The 18,385-nt window shown below is 47.3% G+C and overlaps 1 protein-coding gene across 2 annotated transcripts in view; it reads right to left on the bottom strand.

Annotated features, from left to right (window-relative positions):
- Nucleotides 1-17,749, bottom strand: part of ntn5 (netrin 5) — an 18,035-nt gene extending 286 nt beyond the window's left edge. Inside the window, exons 1-7 of one of the 2 annotated variants that reach the window (XM_042710448.1) lie at nt 17,486-17,749; nt 7,018-8,483; nt 6,220-6,408; nt 4,961-5,110; nt 2,674-2,727; nt 2,334-2,414; nt 1-2,188 (exon numbers count right to left, since the gene is read on the bottom strand). The exon at nt 1-2,188 is cut by the window's left edge and continues 286 nt beyond it. In XM_042710448.1, the coding sequence (XP_042566382.1) occupies nt 1,425-2,188; nt 2,334-2,414; nt 2,674-2,727; nt 4,961-5,110; nt 6,220-6,408; nt 7,018-8,470 (2,691 nt within the window). In that variant the 5' untranslated portion in view covers nt 8,471-8,483; nt 17,486-17,749 and the 3' untranslated portion in view covers nt 1-1,424. Of the gene's footprint in view, nt 2,189-2,333; nt 2,415-2,673; nt 2,728-4,960; nt 5,111-6,219; nt 6,409-7,017; nt 9,515-17,485 lie in introns of those variants that run through there. The other variant, XM_012835472.3, reaches the window with a different exon arrangement.
- Between the last annotated feature and the right edge of the window lie 636 nt (nt 17,750-18,385).

Below are 18,385 nucleotides of genomic sequence, written 5' to 3'. Positions count from 1 at the left end.
AGCAGGTGCACACAGGCAGCAAAAACAACCAAGTGATTGACAGATGCCTCTCTGTGACCTTTCACCCCTGCATTCATGAACCACTGTGAGCATGTGCGAAGCTTGGGGCACAAAGTCTGTTTATTCTCAACTCTGCACCGTATAAATCCATTTAAACTTCACAGAATCAACTTATCAGACATATACAGCACCGTTACACATTACATACAAAACATTTTGTGATTTACAGTCCTTGAGTAATGGTGCTTGGAATCCAAATGTCAAACCCTTTCAGGCACTCACATGACCTCTGAGTTTGACAGAAGTACCATCTTGCATCTTCTGAATCAGGTGAGGTAGTGTTTCTATATAGAAGAAGCACACGCAGTCGAGTCATAATGACAGCCCCTCACATTTCATTGCCAAACAAGTTACAATAGGATAACAATTTCAGGTAGATATAAATATAATTTTTTTTTCAAAGAACACATCATTTATAAGACTTGCAAATGTATACTGTGACCAGTTTTGCATTCCAACTGGCCACTATGATTTAAGAAACCAGTGGGTGGGGGGTTTCAATAGAGAAGTCTCAGCAGCCACAGGTTTCCCTCGATAAAATGGCGTTGTTCAATAAATTATTTTGGCCAAAATCTGCCCTTCTCATCACTCGCACACAAGATATGTGAACCTCTTGTCCTTGGCACTTTGTGATGAGAGCACACAGTGTGGAGACAACTTATTGAAACAGCGGTACTGAATGCGGTCAAGAACCTACAACCGCCAACAACTTCACAAACGCACCAGTCACCTTTGTTGGTTATCACCAGACATATTATGTAATGCATGTCTGGCTCTATACGACTATAGAGAGTGACAGTAGCTATTCAAAGCATCTGCTGACATTTGTGCATTATTGGAAAAAGGAACCATAAAACGACCGGTGCTGGCCTCTCCCTCTGAACTCTGAACTCTGAACATATTTCCCCCCCACAAATACAGACTCAGGATGTACTCTTGTCAATCTCCACATTGACACAAAGACAGCAGCTTTCTAAAGTCCTGATCTGGTCATGTAACCTCCCATTCTAGTGAGCTGACCGTCTGCATGCTGACCGATTGGAGGCTTTAGCAGTCGATGTTGCAACATCACTTACTCCCTTCTCCTCACTTCACTCCTCATAGAGACCTGAAATTAGAGGAGCCACCCGTTTCTTCACCAGTTTCTAGGCTAGTAAAAGAAACATCGGCTGTTCACCCTCAGCCTTGGGTGAGCTTCAGTAGCCTTCAGCGCCTACGCCTGGCATCAGAGGTTTAGAAGTAATTAGAAGAAGTTCTCCCCTCAAAAGATTAAATGAGGTTAAATGACTTCAGTGCATCACCCAAGGTCTTTTATTATGATACATTTCCTTTCTGTCTGCATCGTCTCCCCCTCTTCCTGTGTGTCAAACCGGATTGTCATAAGGGGGAAGTGTTGGACAGGCAGTGGAGAACAGGTGTCTCTTCTCATCTAAGGACGCCGGGGTGGGCGTGGATTGGGCATTGTCGGTGTCCTGCATAGAATTCTGGGTAAACTGAGACGAGGTGGTCTCCTGGGGACCATCTGCTGTTTTGTGTCCCTCGTCGTGTCCGTCGTGATGTGTGCGGTGTGTGTGCCTCTGGTGTCCGTCGGTGTGGTGTGTGTGTTGAGACTTGTGGTTGTGTGTGCCGTGAGGTGTGCGCTGCCTCGCAGTGTGTGCGTCGGCCCTGTGCGGGCTCGTGTGTGGTGGTGTGTGCGTCCCTGCCTGTGGTCTCTCCTCCAGGTGCGGAGGTGTGTATTCCTCCGCAGAGGTGTGCGTGTGTCTGCTGCGAGCGGTGGAGTTCTCCCGGGCGACCTCCAGGCACTTGCCCTTCTTGTCCTGCCCCCGGAACCCTCGCAATTTGGGGCTCCAGTGCTCCCTCCAGTGGAGGGCGATGGTGGAGCGGTCCGCCACCAACCGGTGCTCCCCCGGCGCCCAGTTCCGTCCCCCTTCCTCTGCACCAATCAGGAGGAAGGTCCGGCCAACCTGGAGGGCCGGGCAGCCACAGCCGAGGTCACGGTCTGGAACCCAGAGGGCCTGCTGGCCCCGGCGCACGCGGGACGACCCCACGCGGAACACGGACTGCACCCATATCGAGAACTGCCACCAGGGCCCGGAACGTTCCATTCCTTTCACCTGCACCTTCAAAACTGTGAAAAAGAGACCAGGCTTAGTCAAACCACGAGAGCTGGAGCAGGTGGGCATTTGACTACGCTTTACGGATAAGTGAAGATGGTCATAAAAGACTATAGAGGGGCAGAAGGTTATTGTTTATGGTTATTGTGCAGGACCTACCATAGTCCTTCAGACAAAATGTCTCCAGGTTCATTCTCACTTTCAGTGATGACGGATGGCAGTAAGACTGACACTCCTCAGCTATCATAGTGAGAAAGAAAGTAAGTGAGGGAGAGGGCAGAGGGAAATACAAATAATATTTAGAGAGAGTCGGGCACTCCAAAGTCACCTGTGCTGCCCCACAATGTCTGATGTCAATGCATCACAAACATTTCAAAAGTTGGCCACTAGGGGGCAACAGACAGCAATTAATTGAAGGTGTTCTGGAGGATTCAAACTCTATGGGACGAATCAATAGGTAAAATAGGACCATTCTACCATCCATATAGGCTGCACTTACCCCTGCTGTACTGAGGCTGGTAGACAGGTGTTGGGGCAACAGCGTCCTGGATCTCTAGACAGTCAGGTCAGATAGATAGATAGATAGATAGATAGATAGATAGATAGATAGATAGAGATAAAGAAGACCAAAAATAGAGGAAACAGAGAAGAAATATTTCAAAAGAAAGACAGAGGCAGATAAATAGAAGGGGAAGAGAGAGAGAGAGAGAGAGAGAGAGGGAGAGAGAGAGAAACAGAGAGAGGGGGAGAGCTGGTGTAAGATTACTGCAATGAGAGATGAGTGTGTAATTGGTGTGCCTTTGAGTTTGCCCTTCCTCATGCCTACACCTCCGCTGCAGTTGTGCAGTAATCCCGGTAGCAGCTCATTAGTGCATACTGTGTGTGTAAGCCCCTCTGTGTGTTCCTGTAGGTGTGTGTGTGTGTGTGTCTGCATGTGCGTGTGTATGCTTTTGTAAGGGGAGAAAATGTGAATATGCGTGCTATGCTTGCAGGGTCTGCCTTTATGGCTCTTGGTGCGCGTGGAATGTCCGTGCGCAGGGTGAGTGTGTGTGTGAGAGTGTGTTTGGTGTCCGTGCGGGCGAGTGTGTGCATGTGTGTGGTCCTCTGGGGGGTCAAAGTGACCACACTCCACAACCCCAGCCAGTCCTCCGATAACTAGTGCTGCACAAGCCCACACTCTGTAGTCTCTCTCTCGCTCTCTCACACACACACACACACACACACACACACACACACACACACATACACACACACACATACACACACACACACACAGCTGTGAAAGTGTGTTTTTAAATGTCTGTCTTATGTTACACTGAGCAAGCCACCGTCTAAGACACCATGGTAACAACTGTCTGTTAAAGTTAACACACACACGTACAAATACACTCAATCATGCCGCCCCAAACTCTCAGCTCTAGCCAAGAATGGTCTGTGGCGTTGGACAAACCATATATTACCCAGACATCTCACCTAATGCTGTGCTTCTGCCCTGTACTTTGACACAACTGGGGCAGACCTGACACCCTACACCCCCCCAAACCCCCCTTAATACTCAAACAGGGCTCCCAGGCCCTTCACCAAAAGAGTGGGAGTGAAGGAGAAACGGTCTGAAGGTGGTTAGAGGAAATGAGAGTACGGTTCAAATTGTTCAATTATTTTGTACTCACGAATTTTGTCCCAAAATAATTCAAACAGATATTAAACTTGTTTGGGAAGATTGTAAGGTTTAGGTCTAAAACTGATTTCATCTCCCCCTGTCTCTCTCTCACACACACACACGCGGGTGCGCGAGGAGAGAGACAAACTCAAACACCTCGCTGATGCTAATAATAAGCTCGTCTCATTTTCCAGTGATGAATAGCTAGTGTATTTCCTTTTCCTGATTCGTGTGAGGTGCGGGTTTTGTTTTTAACTGCGACTCTCCTTTGGTGGCACAGAAGGACTCTATAAATAACCGCGGGTGGCCCCGTAAAAAAACAAACAAGCTTTTCTTTCAGTAAGTCTTTTCGTCCGAAGAATTATGCGTCTGCCTCGCCACTGACGAGCCTGTTTGAGAACCGCAACAGGTGCCCGCTGTCGCCCGCGGAAAATCAGGTGACTTGGGCTTAAGACACGCAGCCACCTCGCGACTCCCTCAGAACTCCAACATAACAGTGACACACGTGGATTATCGCTCAACTCGGTGTCGTTGAGCCCGCTCGGAGGGAATAAAGTGCCTGAAAATCCACCGGAGCCGCATTCAAAGCCTTAGGAAGCCTACAGGCCTGCCCAGGAAAGCCGTTAAAGGCCTGGCACCGTTTGGAACGCTGTTCGCCATCGCAGCCATTCGCAGGAATGAGAGATGAGGCGCTGAGTGAATTAATCCAGACATTCAGCAAATCCCATTCACCCCGCTGAACCTCGTAGAAGGCTGTAGTTAAATAGCATGGACTAATCTTATATATTTGATTAATTAATTGGACGAATTAGGACAAGAGCAAGCGAGGTCATGAGAGAGAGAGAGAGATGATGAGTGCAGGATTGCATAGAGACAATTAGAATGGATGGCTCCAAATTCAGTCAGTGGACTGTATCTGCTAAAAGCTTCAGATAAACGAAACACATTAACATAAGAAATCTACTATGTGAATTTGAATATTTGTCTTTAAGTTGACCTGTTAACTGATAAGGAACTTTATAAATCACCCAAGTTTGTTGGGCCAACAACAGCTAAGGCATTGAGTGTGGTTCTTATTAAAACTGGAACCACTTGCTTGACCTTGAATGACACAGGAAATACTCACTGAGGCAAGGACGAAGAGGCGATCTGCCCTGTTTGTACCCTGGGGCACAGCGGTTGCACCTCTGTCCAGTCACCCCTTCCCGGCACAGGCACTGCCCCGTAGACTGGTTACACCAGCGACCCACAGCTCCCAGGGGATGGCACTGACATGCTGGATATCACAGAAAGAGAGAGAGAGAGAGAGAGAGAAGAGGGGACAAACAGGATGAGTTATTAGTGAGGAGAGTCAATGAGAAGTAAATTGGGGCACATAAACTAAACTGAGACACACAGAATAAGATTTCAGGGAAGGCATATAAAGATAGAACGCATATAAAGCATATGTATTATGTAAGTATATAGACAGGCGAGGGAGGGAGCAATACAAAAGACAAGGAATGCAGAGCTCCCAGAGCCAGAGACAGTGACCAATCTCTGTTTAAGATCAGCTGCGTTCATTTAAACAAACCTAACACAACCCCCACAAGCATGACAAAAACAGGCAGTCATCTCTCACTGGGATACATCTCAGCCTGTTCTAAGTAGCTGGTATGCCATGCCAAATGTGAACGCAAATATTTAAACATAACTTGCCGTCTAACAGTTTGGAATGTCAGTGCAGGCGAGTGAGGTACTTGAAAATCAGGTATTAAATTATGAGTGTGAGACACAAAACATTACACATGCACAACCACACCTACTACACCCCCCCCCCCCCCCACCTCCACCCTCACCCCCTATACACACACACAGACACACACACACAGACACACACGCACACACGCACACACGCACACACACACACACACACACACACACACACAGGCAGATTCCTTGGACATATGCGCATCATACACAAGCAGCATAAAGGAGAGTTATATTTGGGCTTTAGTCGGAGCTCCACAGAAGCACGCCTAAGACAAAGGGCAAATGTCAACCTGGATTCCAGTTTCTCCCACCATAGCCATAACACAGACACACACACACACAGTTTCTCCCACCATAGCCATACCACAGACACACACTCTCTCCTTTACACATGTGCTTACACACACCCACACACAGAGTTAACAGTCTAAATAAACTGCCTCTGGATGTCAAACACATTAAAACAATCTCATAATGGATGGGAGACATCTACAGACACTTACAAGCAAATGTACAACAATCTAACACATATGATGAAGCATAAGTAAAGCAATAAAATGAGAACACGTTCTCACACACACACATACACACACACACACACACACACACACACGCACGCATGCAGTGACTGACGTTGGCAGGCCTTGCGGTGGGAGTGGGGCTTGCTCTGGTCCCTGGTGTAGCCGTTCTGGCAGAACTGGCAGTGGCGGCCGGACGTGTGGTGACGGCACTTGAGGCACACCCCTCCGCTCTGGCGACCCGACTGCTGGTAGACCTCCATGCTGAACCTGCACTTGGTGGAGTGGCCATTGCACTCACATGCTGAGAGAGACGCAGGGAGGGAGAGATTTGTGTCGGTGGATTTAGTTGTTGTGATGCTAAACTGTTTTATCACTTCATATTTCCCTGAATATCTCTTGTTCTCTCTTTCTATTTATCTCTCTTTCTATTTATGTCTGTCTTTCTCTTTCTGTCTCACACACCCACACACACACACACACACACACACACACACACACACACACACACACACACACAGAGCAGGTAATGTTGGCCTATATGATCAAATACACATTCTTAATGCCAGGAAAGCTGTCTGAATTTCACGTCAACACAGGTCAAAAAATGACAAATGAAGAAAGAAAAAGAGAAATAAGCTGCCGCTAGAGGAGAAAACAACTTTCAAAGACAACCGGGCAAACTTATATCCAAGCTTTGATATGTGATATAGTAAATTATTTCACTAGAATTATTAACATTTACTAACAACTTAATGTTGGCTACTCCTTAGGTTTCATGTCACTGAAGACTGTCATAGCACAGAGGCTTAAGGGAGATACGTGGGTTAACATACACTATTCAGAAAAAACCCTAACCTACAGTATTTAGGATAAACAAAGACTTATGGACAGACATGTGGCCATGACTCACGGACGCACGGGTGCGGTTGCGATGGCGTGGCCCGTTGCCATGGGCGATCGTAGTGGAAGGGCTTGCACAAGTCGCAGTCGGGCCCCGCCGTGTGATGCTCGCACTGACACACGGCCTGGCCCTGGTTGTCACGGCGACAGCGCGAGGCATGGCCGTTGCACTTGCACCTGCCCCCCACCTGCAGGTCAGATAGAGAGACGGGGGGGCGGACCGGGGCGGCTGAGAGAGATGAGGGCGTGAGGTGAAGGGAGGCGCCGTCTCTCTGTCGCAAGTGCGAGCCTCTCCCTTCTCCGTGGTTACGCCTCCTCCGCAGCTCCTGGCTTTTGGAGCTCTTTTCCTGCCCCTCCAGTGCCCAATCACAGCCCCCGCCCTGACAGGGCTTCCAACGGAGGCTCTCCTTCTTCCGACCACGCCCCTTTCCTTTCCTGGAGGAGGAAGGGGTGCCAGTTGCCATGGCATCCCCCTCCTTCCTGGTGGTATTTTGAGTCTCTTCCTGGGAGGGGGACTTGTTACTCCCGTTCCTCCTGGGAGCTTTCTCCGTCCTCTCCCCTCTCCTGTTCTCCTTCAAGCTCTCCACCTCTATTTTAATCAGGTCTTTCTCCTCCGCACCCAACGGCAGCCCTCCTCCTCTATCGCTTTCGCCCTGAGCTACGCCGTCGCTCCTAGACCCCGCCCTCCACCTCAGAACCCCTCTAGTGCTCCCGCCCTCGCCCTTCCCAGCTTCCTGTTTCCCCGCCGCCCTGGCCTGCGGCTTGTGGAACACCACCCTGATGTCCGTGGCCGTCACCCAGTCCTGGAGCACAGGGCTGACATCCAGGTCGGCTGCAGAGGGCCGGCCATCCAGAGTGGAGAAGGCCAGTACGGCCCCGCCCCGGTGTTTCTGCAGGGGCCTCGGGTCCGAACACAGGGGCTCTGTCTCCTGGTGCCTGGTGAGGGCCACCGTCTGGGGCGGCTGGCCGAAGGTGGCCTGGCAGTCGCTGGAGTAGTACTGCAGGGGCCTCCAGCTGTGGCCGTAGTCCATGGACTTCAGGATGGAGATGGAGAGGCCCTCGGAGAGCTCCCCCTGCTGGCAGAACTGCAGGCTGATGTAAGTGATTTCGAACCGCCGGCCCAGGGGGATGCTAATGGTCCAGTCCCCATCCCAGGGCTCCCCGCTCAGGCAGGTGAGGTTGTGGGGGTTGTGGAGGTCAGTGAGAGAGCTCACGTTCCTCTCGGGTCCTCCACGGCTGGGGTGGCTGGCCATTACTGGGGTCCCATAGGCCGCATTGATGAACTCGGACAGGCAGTGACGTGGACGCCCGTCCAGGTGGTAGCAGGGGTCATGGGGGGATGTCCAGCGGAGCGGGGAGTGAGAGGGAGGGGAGGAGGAAAGGAGGGACGGAGGGAGAAAAACTGAAAAGAGGAGGAGGTGGAAAAGGAGGGGAGGAGAGGGAGGGGAGTGAGGAGTGAGCATGATGTCACCTGGCCTGTAAAAAAAAAGAAACGGAAAAAAAAGGTTGCTTTTAAGAAATGCTTTTGAAACGTGGAAGGGGAGTCAAGGCAAAACAATAAAGAAATGAAAGAAAAAAAAAAACCTTTTGAAGAATTTATACTAAATGAATCCAAAGTCAAAAGTGGGCAAGGTATCCATTTTCCTTTAGACAGACCACCTGTGGCTCTATTGAAAACATCCCAGCTCAAATGCAACCAGGTCCGAAAACTCAAAGCACCACCGTTTTACTGCCGTAATCCTGACCAGCTCTCAACAGGAACTCTAAGGCAACGGAGCACGGACAAGGCCTTTAAAAATGTATTCATCTTAACATTTTGGAAGGGGCCAGGGAAAAGAGAAAGAAAAAAAAAACAGGATGAGTTTTGGATGAGTGAAGGGAGTGAAGGATCACAGACGGATCCGGGTGGATGACAAAAAGCTGGAGTAACAGCTGGCCCTGACACAGCAGCAGTCACATGAATCATATTTACGACCCTCCACTTGTGCTACGTAAGGAAGTGTCTGAATGAACGGAGAGAAAGAAAGAAAGGAAGAAAGAAGGACAGAGATAGAGAGAGAGAGAGAGAGGGAGGAAGGGAGGGACGGAACAGAAAGGAAGGAGGAGATACAAAGATTCAACTTTTAAATTGACCTTCATGTCAAGACAATCAATCCAGTGGTCATGCATTTTTAGCATGGCAGCGAGGAACATTTTGAAACTTACGACAGCGAGTCAAAGTGAATGAAAAAAGAAAAGCGAGTGAGTGAGTCAGAGTGGGGGCCTCAATGGACTCACAAATGACAAAGAAGACATTAAATAAGATGTCGACATGAGTCGAGCGGGAGAAGACAAACCGATAGATAAATAGAGAGAGAAGGAGAGCTAGATCCAGGGGGACAGTAAGAGGAAGACAGACGGATGGACAGAGATTAGAGGGAAAGATCGAGGGAGAAGATTTATAGTGCAAATGCGAGCCATGCACGTTAGGCTTGAGCCCTCATCCGGCCACTTCCTCCGAGAGCACAGACGGGTGTGTGTGTGTGTGTGTGTGTGTGTGTGTGTGTGTGTGTGTGTGTGTGTGTGTGCGAGTCTGTGTGAGTGTTGGTCCCACCACTCGAAAGAATCACTTTTTCTCTCACTTTACGAGACGTTGACACGAGGAATTTATTTATCTGTCGACGTGCGATCCGATACTGGCAAAGTTAGCGGGCGATCTCGGGTTAGGGTCCTACCAAACAATGGGACTACTTTTCCAGCCGGCGTGATCTACGGCTCTGACAACCTGTTGGGTTTTTAGGGGCTGAGAGGGCCAGAGGGAGCAGGCTGCACCCCCGAGATTCTCACCAAATATATTTCAAGGACACTTCATTACATTCACTCCCGATCATGGTCTTTTCTCCCTCCTCGTTTCTTCCTTCTCCATATCACCTTATCTACGTCTATTTTCTCTTTCCTCTCTCACAGTCTCTCAATCGCTCCCTGTTTCACACAAATTTGCGCTCATAATGATCAGATTTCCCTCCGTTTTTCTCCATCCCATCGGATCTCCCCTCTCTGTTTATTCCCTCTCTCTCTTACATTTGCTCCCCATTTCTCACAAATTCCCTCTTGCTGTCTTGCTGTCTTGCTCTCTCTTGCTGTCTTGCTCTCTCTTGCTGTCTTGCTCCCTCACTTTCTGACTCTCACGTCCTCCTTCACCTCCTCTCGTCTCCCACACTCTCTTTCTCTCTCACTCCATCTCACTCATAACCGCCCTCACTCTCCACCCCCCCCCAACACACACGCACACACACACACGCACACACACACACACACGCACACACACACTTTCCCTATATCACCTGCCTCCTTTCGGTCTGGGAATATTCCTAAGTGCTGAAGATTGATGGTGCCCTAACAAGCGTTTGACACTGACAGCAGAGTCAGCAGGGATGCATAAACCAACCCTGTAGGAGAGGGGGGGGTGGGGGGCAGAGAGAGAGAGAGGGAAAGAGAGAGGTGGAGAGAGAAAGAGAGAGAGAGGGAAAGAGACAGAGAAAAAGAGAGAGAGAGAGAGAGGGGGCGTTGGCAGGAGGGTGGAAGAAGAGGACGAGTCACCACTCTCAATTAGACCAGTGGCTGAAACATGATGCTGCCCTCTGGGCACGGACAAGAGATAAATAGAGAGAAAGATATACTGATAGATGGGAGGAGGCCGAGATAGAGCGATAGAAGGAGAAGGTGTGTAAAAACAGTGGTCTGCCTATATAAATTGTTCCCTTTGTCTCAAATTGCTCTCAATCTCAAAAAAGTACACGTTTCGGGGCGTTGCCCTTGGAAACCTCACGCATCCTGGCATTGCCAGTGGTGTTGGTGTGAGGGGGAGTGGGGGGGTATAGAGGGTGGGGCAGGTGTTGAGCGGCTCAACTGGGACTCCCGTCTCGCTGCGGCTGCCCGGTGCGCAGACCCTGGGGCATTCCACACGTGTTGCGACATGCCCCAGGAGAAACCGGAGCAACTCGCGAAGAAGCGATCCGGATTAATTAATCGACTGATAGATCGAGTCTCAGGCGGACTAGATGGCGTCAGGGCACCAGCTCAAGACCACAAGGCGGTGGTGAAGTCGCAAACCAGTCAGGACAGTGAAAACTTACCGGGGTAATTCTTTTAAGTGATATTACCACCAATGTTAGACTGGGGGAAAAAATGTGGATGACAGATGGTGACACTGTGGCTTTAAAGACTGAGCCAAGGTTGTAACTGAGGCCCCCCCAGAGGAAGACAGTGAGAGAGAGGTGCAGGTGTCCAGGCCATGCGTAAGAGGGGTAGCTATGGCGGCCAGTCCAGCAACAGGACTGTATGGGAGGTTAGATGTTATTCAGAGGGGCTGTAGGTCTATATGGTAGTGGGGTGGGGGTGGGTGGCATTCCTGTGCCATGATCTGCACTTGTTCTAGGTTACATGACATTGCTAATTAAACATAGCTCATTACAAGTGCATGAAGGATTGATGGTCCCTAGAGGGCGCACTAGTGGGGCTAAATTGAGCCTCGTTTAGCCCCTGGGCAGATCGTCTCCTAGCATGAGGTGGGGGGAGGGGGCTGGGGGGGGACTGGAAAGGGGCACGAGGGGTGGCTGGATTCCTGGCTGGATTGGGTTTCCGTGATTTGTCCTATGCTTTCCATAAATTCACACTCGGAGCAGGTCGGAAGGCGGCGGCTCGAGGTCGGGCCCTGCGAGGTCTTTAAAGACGATCCGGACGCATCCGTGCGTTCCCACGATAAGTCACCGGCGAGTCAGGGAGAAATGAGCAAAATGACTTTGTTTGCGTGCGAATGGGTGAGTAATTACGGCAGCTTTTGTGTGAGTACACATTCACGGGACTGCCGCAGCACATATCTGTACGGGCCGAGACACACATATATGGCATGGCTGACTGTGGCCTGCCGTCCCAATGCACAACTTCAAGTTGCACCACTGGAGAGCGAGTTGTTACTCTCAAGAGTGCCAGTAGATCTGGTGATAATCACTTCAAATATTTCTCCTACTAATTAGATTCCAAAAAAAAGCTTTCTACTTAAAAAATAAATACAAAATAATCACTGACAAAACATTAAAAAACAACAAATGATAAATTACATTTTAAAAGAAATGTAAAAAAAAAAAAACACACATTCCAGGAAGTGCAGCAGACATTTGCTGCGCAAACAGCATCTGAACGGTGGGTTTATTTTTAAAACCCTGATGTCAAAAGGTGAGCTCAACACTATCTCCGTCTGAGGACCTTTAAGGTCCAGGGCTGTCCATGGCGGAGGCCTGTGAGGGTGGGCCGGAGCGTCTGAGCGCTAGAAAAACACCTGATGACAGCCGTCGGCATGTTTACAGCCTGCTGAGACATGGCGCTGGCTGGGGATGGTGGGGTATATGTGTGTGTGTGTGTGTGTGTGTGTGTGTGTGTGTGTGTGTGTGTGTGTGTGTGTTTCACACAAGGAATCGGCAGCTCTCGTTAGCAAGAGCTTTCACTGGACGTCTCGCTCCGGTCTCAGGGGCCCTTGGGACTGACGCTACCCAGGGCCTCAGCACCTGTGGGGGGGTATTAGCTCAGGCAAAAGCCCGGACAGTTGTGAGTGCCAACAGCTTTCCAAGCTCAAACATTACATTATGAACTCCGCCATGCACCAAAATATGTAGGGCCTCAAACCCCTTTAATACATTGCAGACGTCTTGTGACTTCTGCACTCAGTTGCCAGGTTTTCATCAACCAATGAACATTACACACAGCTAACAAGACGACAATAGTTTTACTTGAAGACATCTGACATTATCACAAAGACTGATACAATAATTAGGTCTCCTTGCGTAAATGTATAAGAGAGAGCCAAGATCGGTATCCTAAGTATATACATTATTTAAATATATTCAATTACTAGTAAATATAAATAATTACTTATATGTTACATACACATATTTACATATGTAAAGGATGGAATACTCTAGACTAGACAGTTGGGAGCGAGAGGGAGAAGATTTACTAGCAGTGGTATAATTATACATCTTTTAAAAGCTTCACAGGAGCTGGAGCATCTCAGCATAAAGATCATCCAACAGCACCGGAGACCGCGGTCAAACATTACCGGGCAGCTCTCAGTCCCATTTCATCCCACAATAAACATGTGCAGTAAAATTTCTACATGCCTGCAAACACACCACCGGCAGCAAACACCTCAGCTGGGGAGCGTTTTAAAAGTCATGGGGGGGGGCACACATTCTGGGGTGGGGGGACACACACTATGGGGTGGGGGGACACACACTCTGGGGTGGGGGGACACACACACTCTGCAGACATTTTTGGTGGAGAGGGTAGAGGGTGGTTGGTACCTGTATTTCTCTCAAAAACACACCTCTTTACACACACACACGCGCTCTCTCTCTCTCACGCACACACACACATACACAGACACACACACACTGCATCTCTCTCAGTGGTCTAAATCCCTGCGCTGTGGCGGGGGCTTGTTCGGGGTTGTTCAGCGTTGTCGAGCAGATGAGCAGGATTTGGGCTGTCTCACACGTTTTAATGCTTTAACATTCCTCGTCATGGAGAACACACCCAGCCACAGACCACGAAACACAGCCCAGGCACGACTCACTTGTACGCACAAACACACACACACACAGACAGATATCCATGCACATTCATCTTACCATGGGATAATGGTGTTGCATTAAAAATGCAATTACACAGCATCCTTGTGTCAGCATAAAAATTTGAGTTTTCCCAAAGCATAAATGCATGCCACAAAACTGGCACAATCCATCTTCTTTTACCACATCATGTTGGGCTTAAAATAAATTAAATCTCATCCGTCACTGACAGATGGTGTTTTACCAAAATAAAAACATAAGCTCTCTCCCTCTGTGTTGCTCTTTCTCTACCACACACACACACACACACACACACACACACACACACACACACACACACACACACACACACACACACACACACACACACACAGAGAGAGAGGGAGACTGGGGCACCTGTTGGTTCTTGTCAGCAACTCACAGCAACACCTTTGTTAATTTCCAATTGTCCTTAGCCTGTCCGAAACACAACACTGACCATTGAGGTCATATGGACAAAGAGAGAGAGAGAGAGAGCGTGACTGAAAGAGAGAGAGAGAGCGTGTCAGAGAGAGAGAGAGAGAGAGAGAGAGGGAGGGAGAGAGAGGAAACACCATGTTTGCTGTCCCGATTCCCATACAGCATTCCTAGTTTGCTCCCAGGATGTTATTCCACTCTGAAGGGATTCCAGCCACCCAGTTTTAGGTGTAATAATCTAATCTTAGTGGGACTGGTGAGGGAGGTGCAGAAAGTGGATTATCACCGCGCTCTTATCTTTAGCCACGGAGACCGCTGCGCTTCCAGCTCACACCTTACTGTTCACCGCTTCTCAAGACACGGCTGATATACAGCCTGCCATCTGATGAAATTTACATTTACATTTAGTCATTTAGCAGACGCTTTTATCCAAAGCAATGTACAAGGGAGAGAACAATCAAGCTATGAGCAATAGAGACCTAGTGTAACAATAAATCCTATTTTACATAAGAAATAGAAAAAAAGTGCAGGAATGTAACTACTGTAAGTTAAGTACTGATGAGATAGATATGGATACAGATAGATGTGGATATGGATGTGATAAGCCTGGTGACTATGTTCCCCATCCACACTGATTGGCGCTGAAGTTTTTCTGTTGTTAAAAGGGATTCTTTTCCCTTGTCATAAATGCCTTGTTCTGTGTGGTTTACGCTTAATTCATACTTTCTGTTACTTGGAGACCATGTTCTTTGCTAGTGATTCTATGTAAGGTCAATTAAATAAAACTTTTACATAAGAGTTTAGGTAAAACATTTAAAAATATACTAGAAAGAATTGAATTGAGAGAACTGTGAATATCATATCAGCATGCAGATCTTGAAAGAATACTAGAGAAGATCCTGATTTATGAAAGATAGGTCTTTGCCTTTCTTTACGTTCATTAGGTTGAAATCATACTGTAACTACATTCATCATATATTTCCATACTTTGGAGCAACATTAACTGTTCCTAGGTGAATTATAATCTATGCATGGTACAAAAGAAAAGAGGGGAGAAAAGAGAGCAAGAGAGTGAAGTAGAGAGGGAAAAGAGGACACTAATACACACACTACGCGTACGCTCTCCCACGCTAGTCTAATGCTAGTTGGCAGTGGAGTTCCCTGGGAGCTTGCTGCTCTGGGCCGATATTGAGAAACAGATGCAGATGAAATGGAGGTCCGAGGTTTCCCATGTCCCACCCATGCCAAATACAACACAGCCAAATGAACAGGGAGGAAAGGTGGACACTGTTTTTCTTTACTGTGAACTCCAGTGATTAAGCACAAAGACCGTGTGACTCTCTGTGGAGCTGACCTGTGTGTGATTGGAAAATTGTTCAAATATTTCTACTCTGGCAACTCTATAAATAATGGGTTAACTTTAACCATCCACATGCAATGGCTTTGACTTTTGTCAGTTGGGCAATTTCCATAGCGTGATGATATGTACAGAGTTGAAACACATATTAGTGTGAAACAGAAAAAACACCAAAAGATAACATTATTCATACAAGTACAATTTGTATACTTCCACTTTACATTTTATTCCTATCATACCCGGTTTGGTTATCACTGAATGACATTGAGTGATATTTCTATTTCCACATGACCTGTTCAAGAAATGGTCGGCCAATCAAACGGGCAAGAGGTAAGGCATTAGGGACCACTAAGCCATTAAACACTAATAAATAACAAACATCACATCGGAGGAAACTTGACAGGTAATAAGTGACCTAACGTGAGAGGAAAAAACAGCTGGCTTTACTTGGAAACAACGGAAATGAAATTTCTCCAATAAAACAACATGCAGGTCATATGCAGGGCCACACCGCTGAGGAAACTATAAAAACAGATTCGCACATACTGCACCGGTGAAAAATGTGTTTTCATTTACAAACAAAACAAATTAGAGATTACTAAATTTACGCCGTGGACCTAATTAATCATGAATTTGAAAATAACGCATAATGCTTTTTCGTGTGTCCCGTTGTAAGGCCACGCTGCTATTTTCAGCCTAGGTAAATGTATGCTTTTATTCGATGATGAGGATGATGATAATAATAATAATTATTATTATTTAATCTTAATAATTTAAATGTAATCATAGTTTTAAATAAACCTTATTTTGCAATTGGTCAACTGAGGACCTTTGGGAACTGAAACTGTCTCTTGCCAAATTCCCTTTGTAGATTGCGTAAATGACAAATGAGCAACATCATAGTGAGTACAGGAGAAATGATGGTACATACGGTTCATTTAACCGAAATCATATTTGGCTTGACAGATCTGGCAACATTCGCAAGGCAAGGAGACTGCTTCAATGAAGCCACATACCTTAAAACAATTATGGCCAATTCTAAAGCGAATTTCCAGCATTTGAACTGTTATCATTTCCTTGCCCAGCTCATTTATCGTAATTTCAGGTAATTGGTCTTTGTAATTTCTGTGTCCACATAGATTATTTATTACATCCTTGTCCTATTTAAAACATCTCTTAGACTGACCTGGAAAGGAGAAAAATGAAGGTCCAGCTTAACTTTACATTTTCCATTAAAGGTCCTCTGAACGTATGTAACCAAATAAAACGTTGGAAATTTCATGAAAGTACTTACATTTTAACATAATTATAACCTATCACAAAACAAAGTAAGTAATAGTATTTATCTGGAAGCCTAAATAACTTAACATTAGCCCGTGTCAGTTCATTTAAATCATCAATAATATTCCAATATTGTTTAAGCGAGAACACCACTGGATTGAGTGGGATTTGGTTGTTTTTAGTCGTATGGAGAGAGCCCTGAAGTAGCCATTCACCTGCCGATGCTGTGCGTACAAAATAAAATATGTCTGACAGTAATCCCCTCTTAACTCACTGAGTGATAGCTTCTTATCTGACAAATAACCAACTACAGAGCGGAATCTTTTCAATAATTTTCCTTAAGCCGACCTGTCCGAAATAAGGCAATAAGCCTTTCCTGAGAAATGCCAAACGGAGAGGATGCCTGTAATATTAGAAACATTTCTGAGAAGCCATCTGCATCATCAATCTTACGTGACGAATTCGTTTTTATCTTCAAAAGTTTAAACATAAAAATGAATGTGGCGGAGCAAGGGGGTCAAAGTCATCTTTTTGTTGTTGTTGTTCAGATAAACTCCTGCGTACCTCTTCTATTCGTAGAGTGCTGGAGCCTAATGTGCGAACTTTAGCACCACCATCACCGGGTATAACTAATCAACTTGTCAATGCCTGGGAGCCTTCGATTCTAAATTTAAAACTCCAACCTACACACCAAGGAGACTTAACGCGACATGGGGGGGGGAAATCGCTGTCTGAAAAGGGCGATTAAATACTATAGAACAAACGCCTGAAGCACTCACCATGTGCGTCTCAATGCGTGATCACCTTCTTGTGCGGACTTGATCAATTCGCGCCGACGGCAAATGGACAGCTACCCAGCTGAGCCGAGCGCTCCGGAGTGCGGGGGTCGTGCTCGCCCGCCGCGGCAGGGGGCGTCTTGCCCTGACGTCAACGCACAGGCATTGGCACACTTCACTAACATCTGCACAAGGGCTGCCTGGAGAAGAGGGCGAACTCAGTGCTGGCGGGTATTTTAAAGATGCGAGGGGGGTTATGTTGAAAGGACCCGGGTCATTAGACCGCATTTAATCACCGACGTTACGCTTGTTTGGATTTATAAAAACACACAGTTGAAATAACACTTGCGCAAACATCCCGGGGAACCCCACAGATGTGTTCTCACATGCTGCAGCGCAGCAGATGAGCTAAAGCGGATTCAGATGGAGGAACGGCGCGAAGGGGAGGGAATGGAAAGAAAGAGAGGGAAAAGTAAATGTCACGTAAAGAGAAAAAGAACAAGTGAATTTGAGGGTGGAGAGACGAAGTCACTTTCCCAGAGAACCCCGTAAAGCTGATTGATGACTTCCCTTGAGGAATGCATCCCAGGTGTGTGTGTGTATGTGTGTGAGTGAATAGGAGAGCATGTGAGTATGAACGTGCCAAATAAACGTTTAAAATTGATATTGTTGGAACGGTGACAAGTGCCATAAAACAAACTCTTTTGGCCTTATTGTGCATCATATCAAATTCAGACACGTCACCTTTGTGTAGCGCAGATTTCACACAACACAGCTTGGGGCCAAGGTAGGTGGAAAACCGAAGAGTCTGCAAATGCTGGATCAGTTTCCTCCAGGCAAACAGATGGGGCGACAGACGCAGAAGAGAATTCACAGACGTTTTGGAGATAGCTGAAACCGGTC

The sequence above is a fragment of the Clupea harengus genome, chromosome 18 (assembly GCF_900700415.2).
Source record: "Clupea harengus chromosome 18, Ch_v2.0.2, whole genome shotgun sequence".
Classification (NCBI taxonomy): domain Eukaryota; kingdom Metazoa; phylum Chordata; class Actinopteri; order Clupeiformes; family Clupeidae; genus Clupea; species Clupea harengus.
The sequence above is the reverse complement of the archived record's forward strand: the minus strand, read 5'-3'. Positions and strand labels throughout refer to the sequence as shown.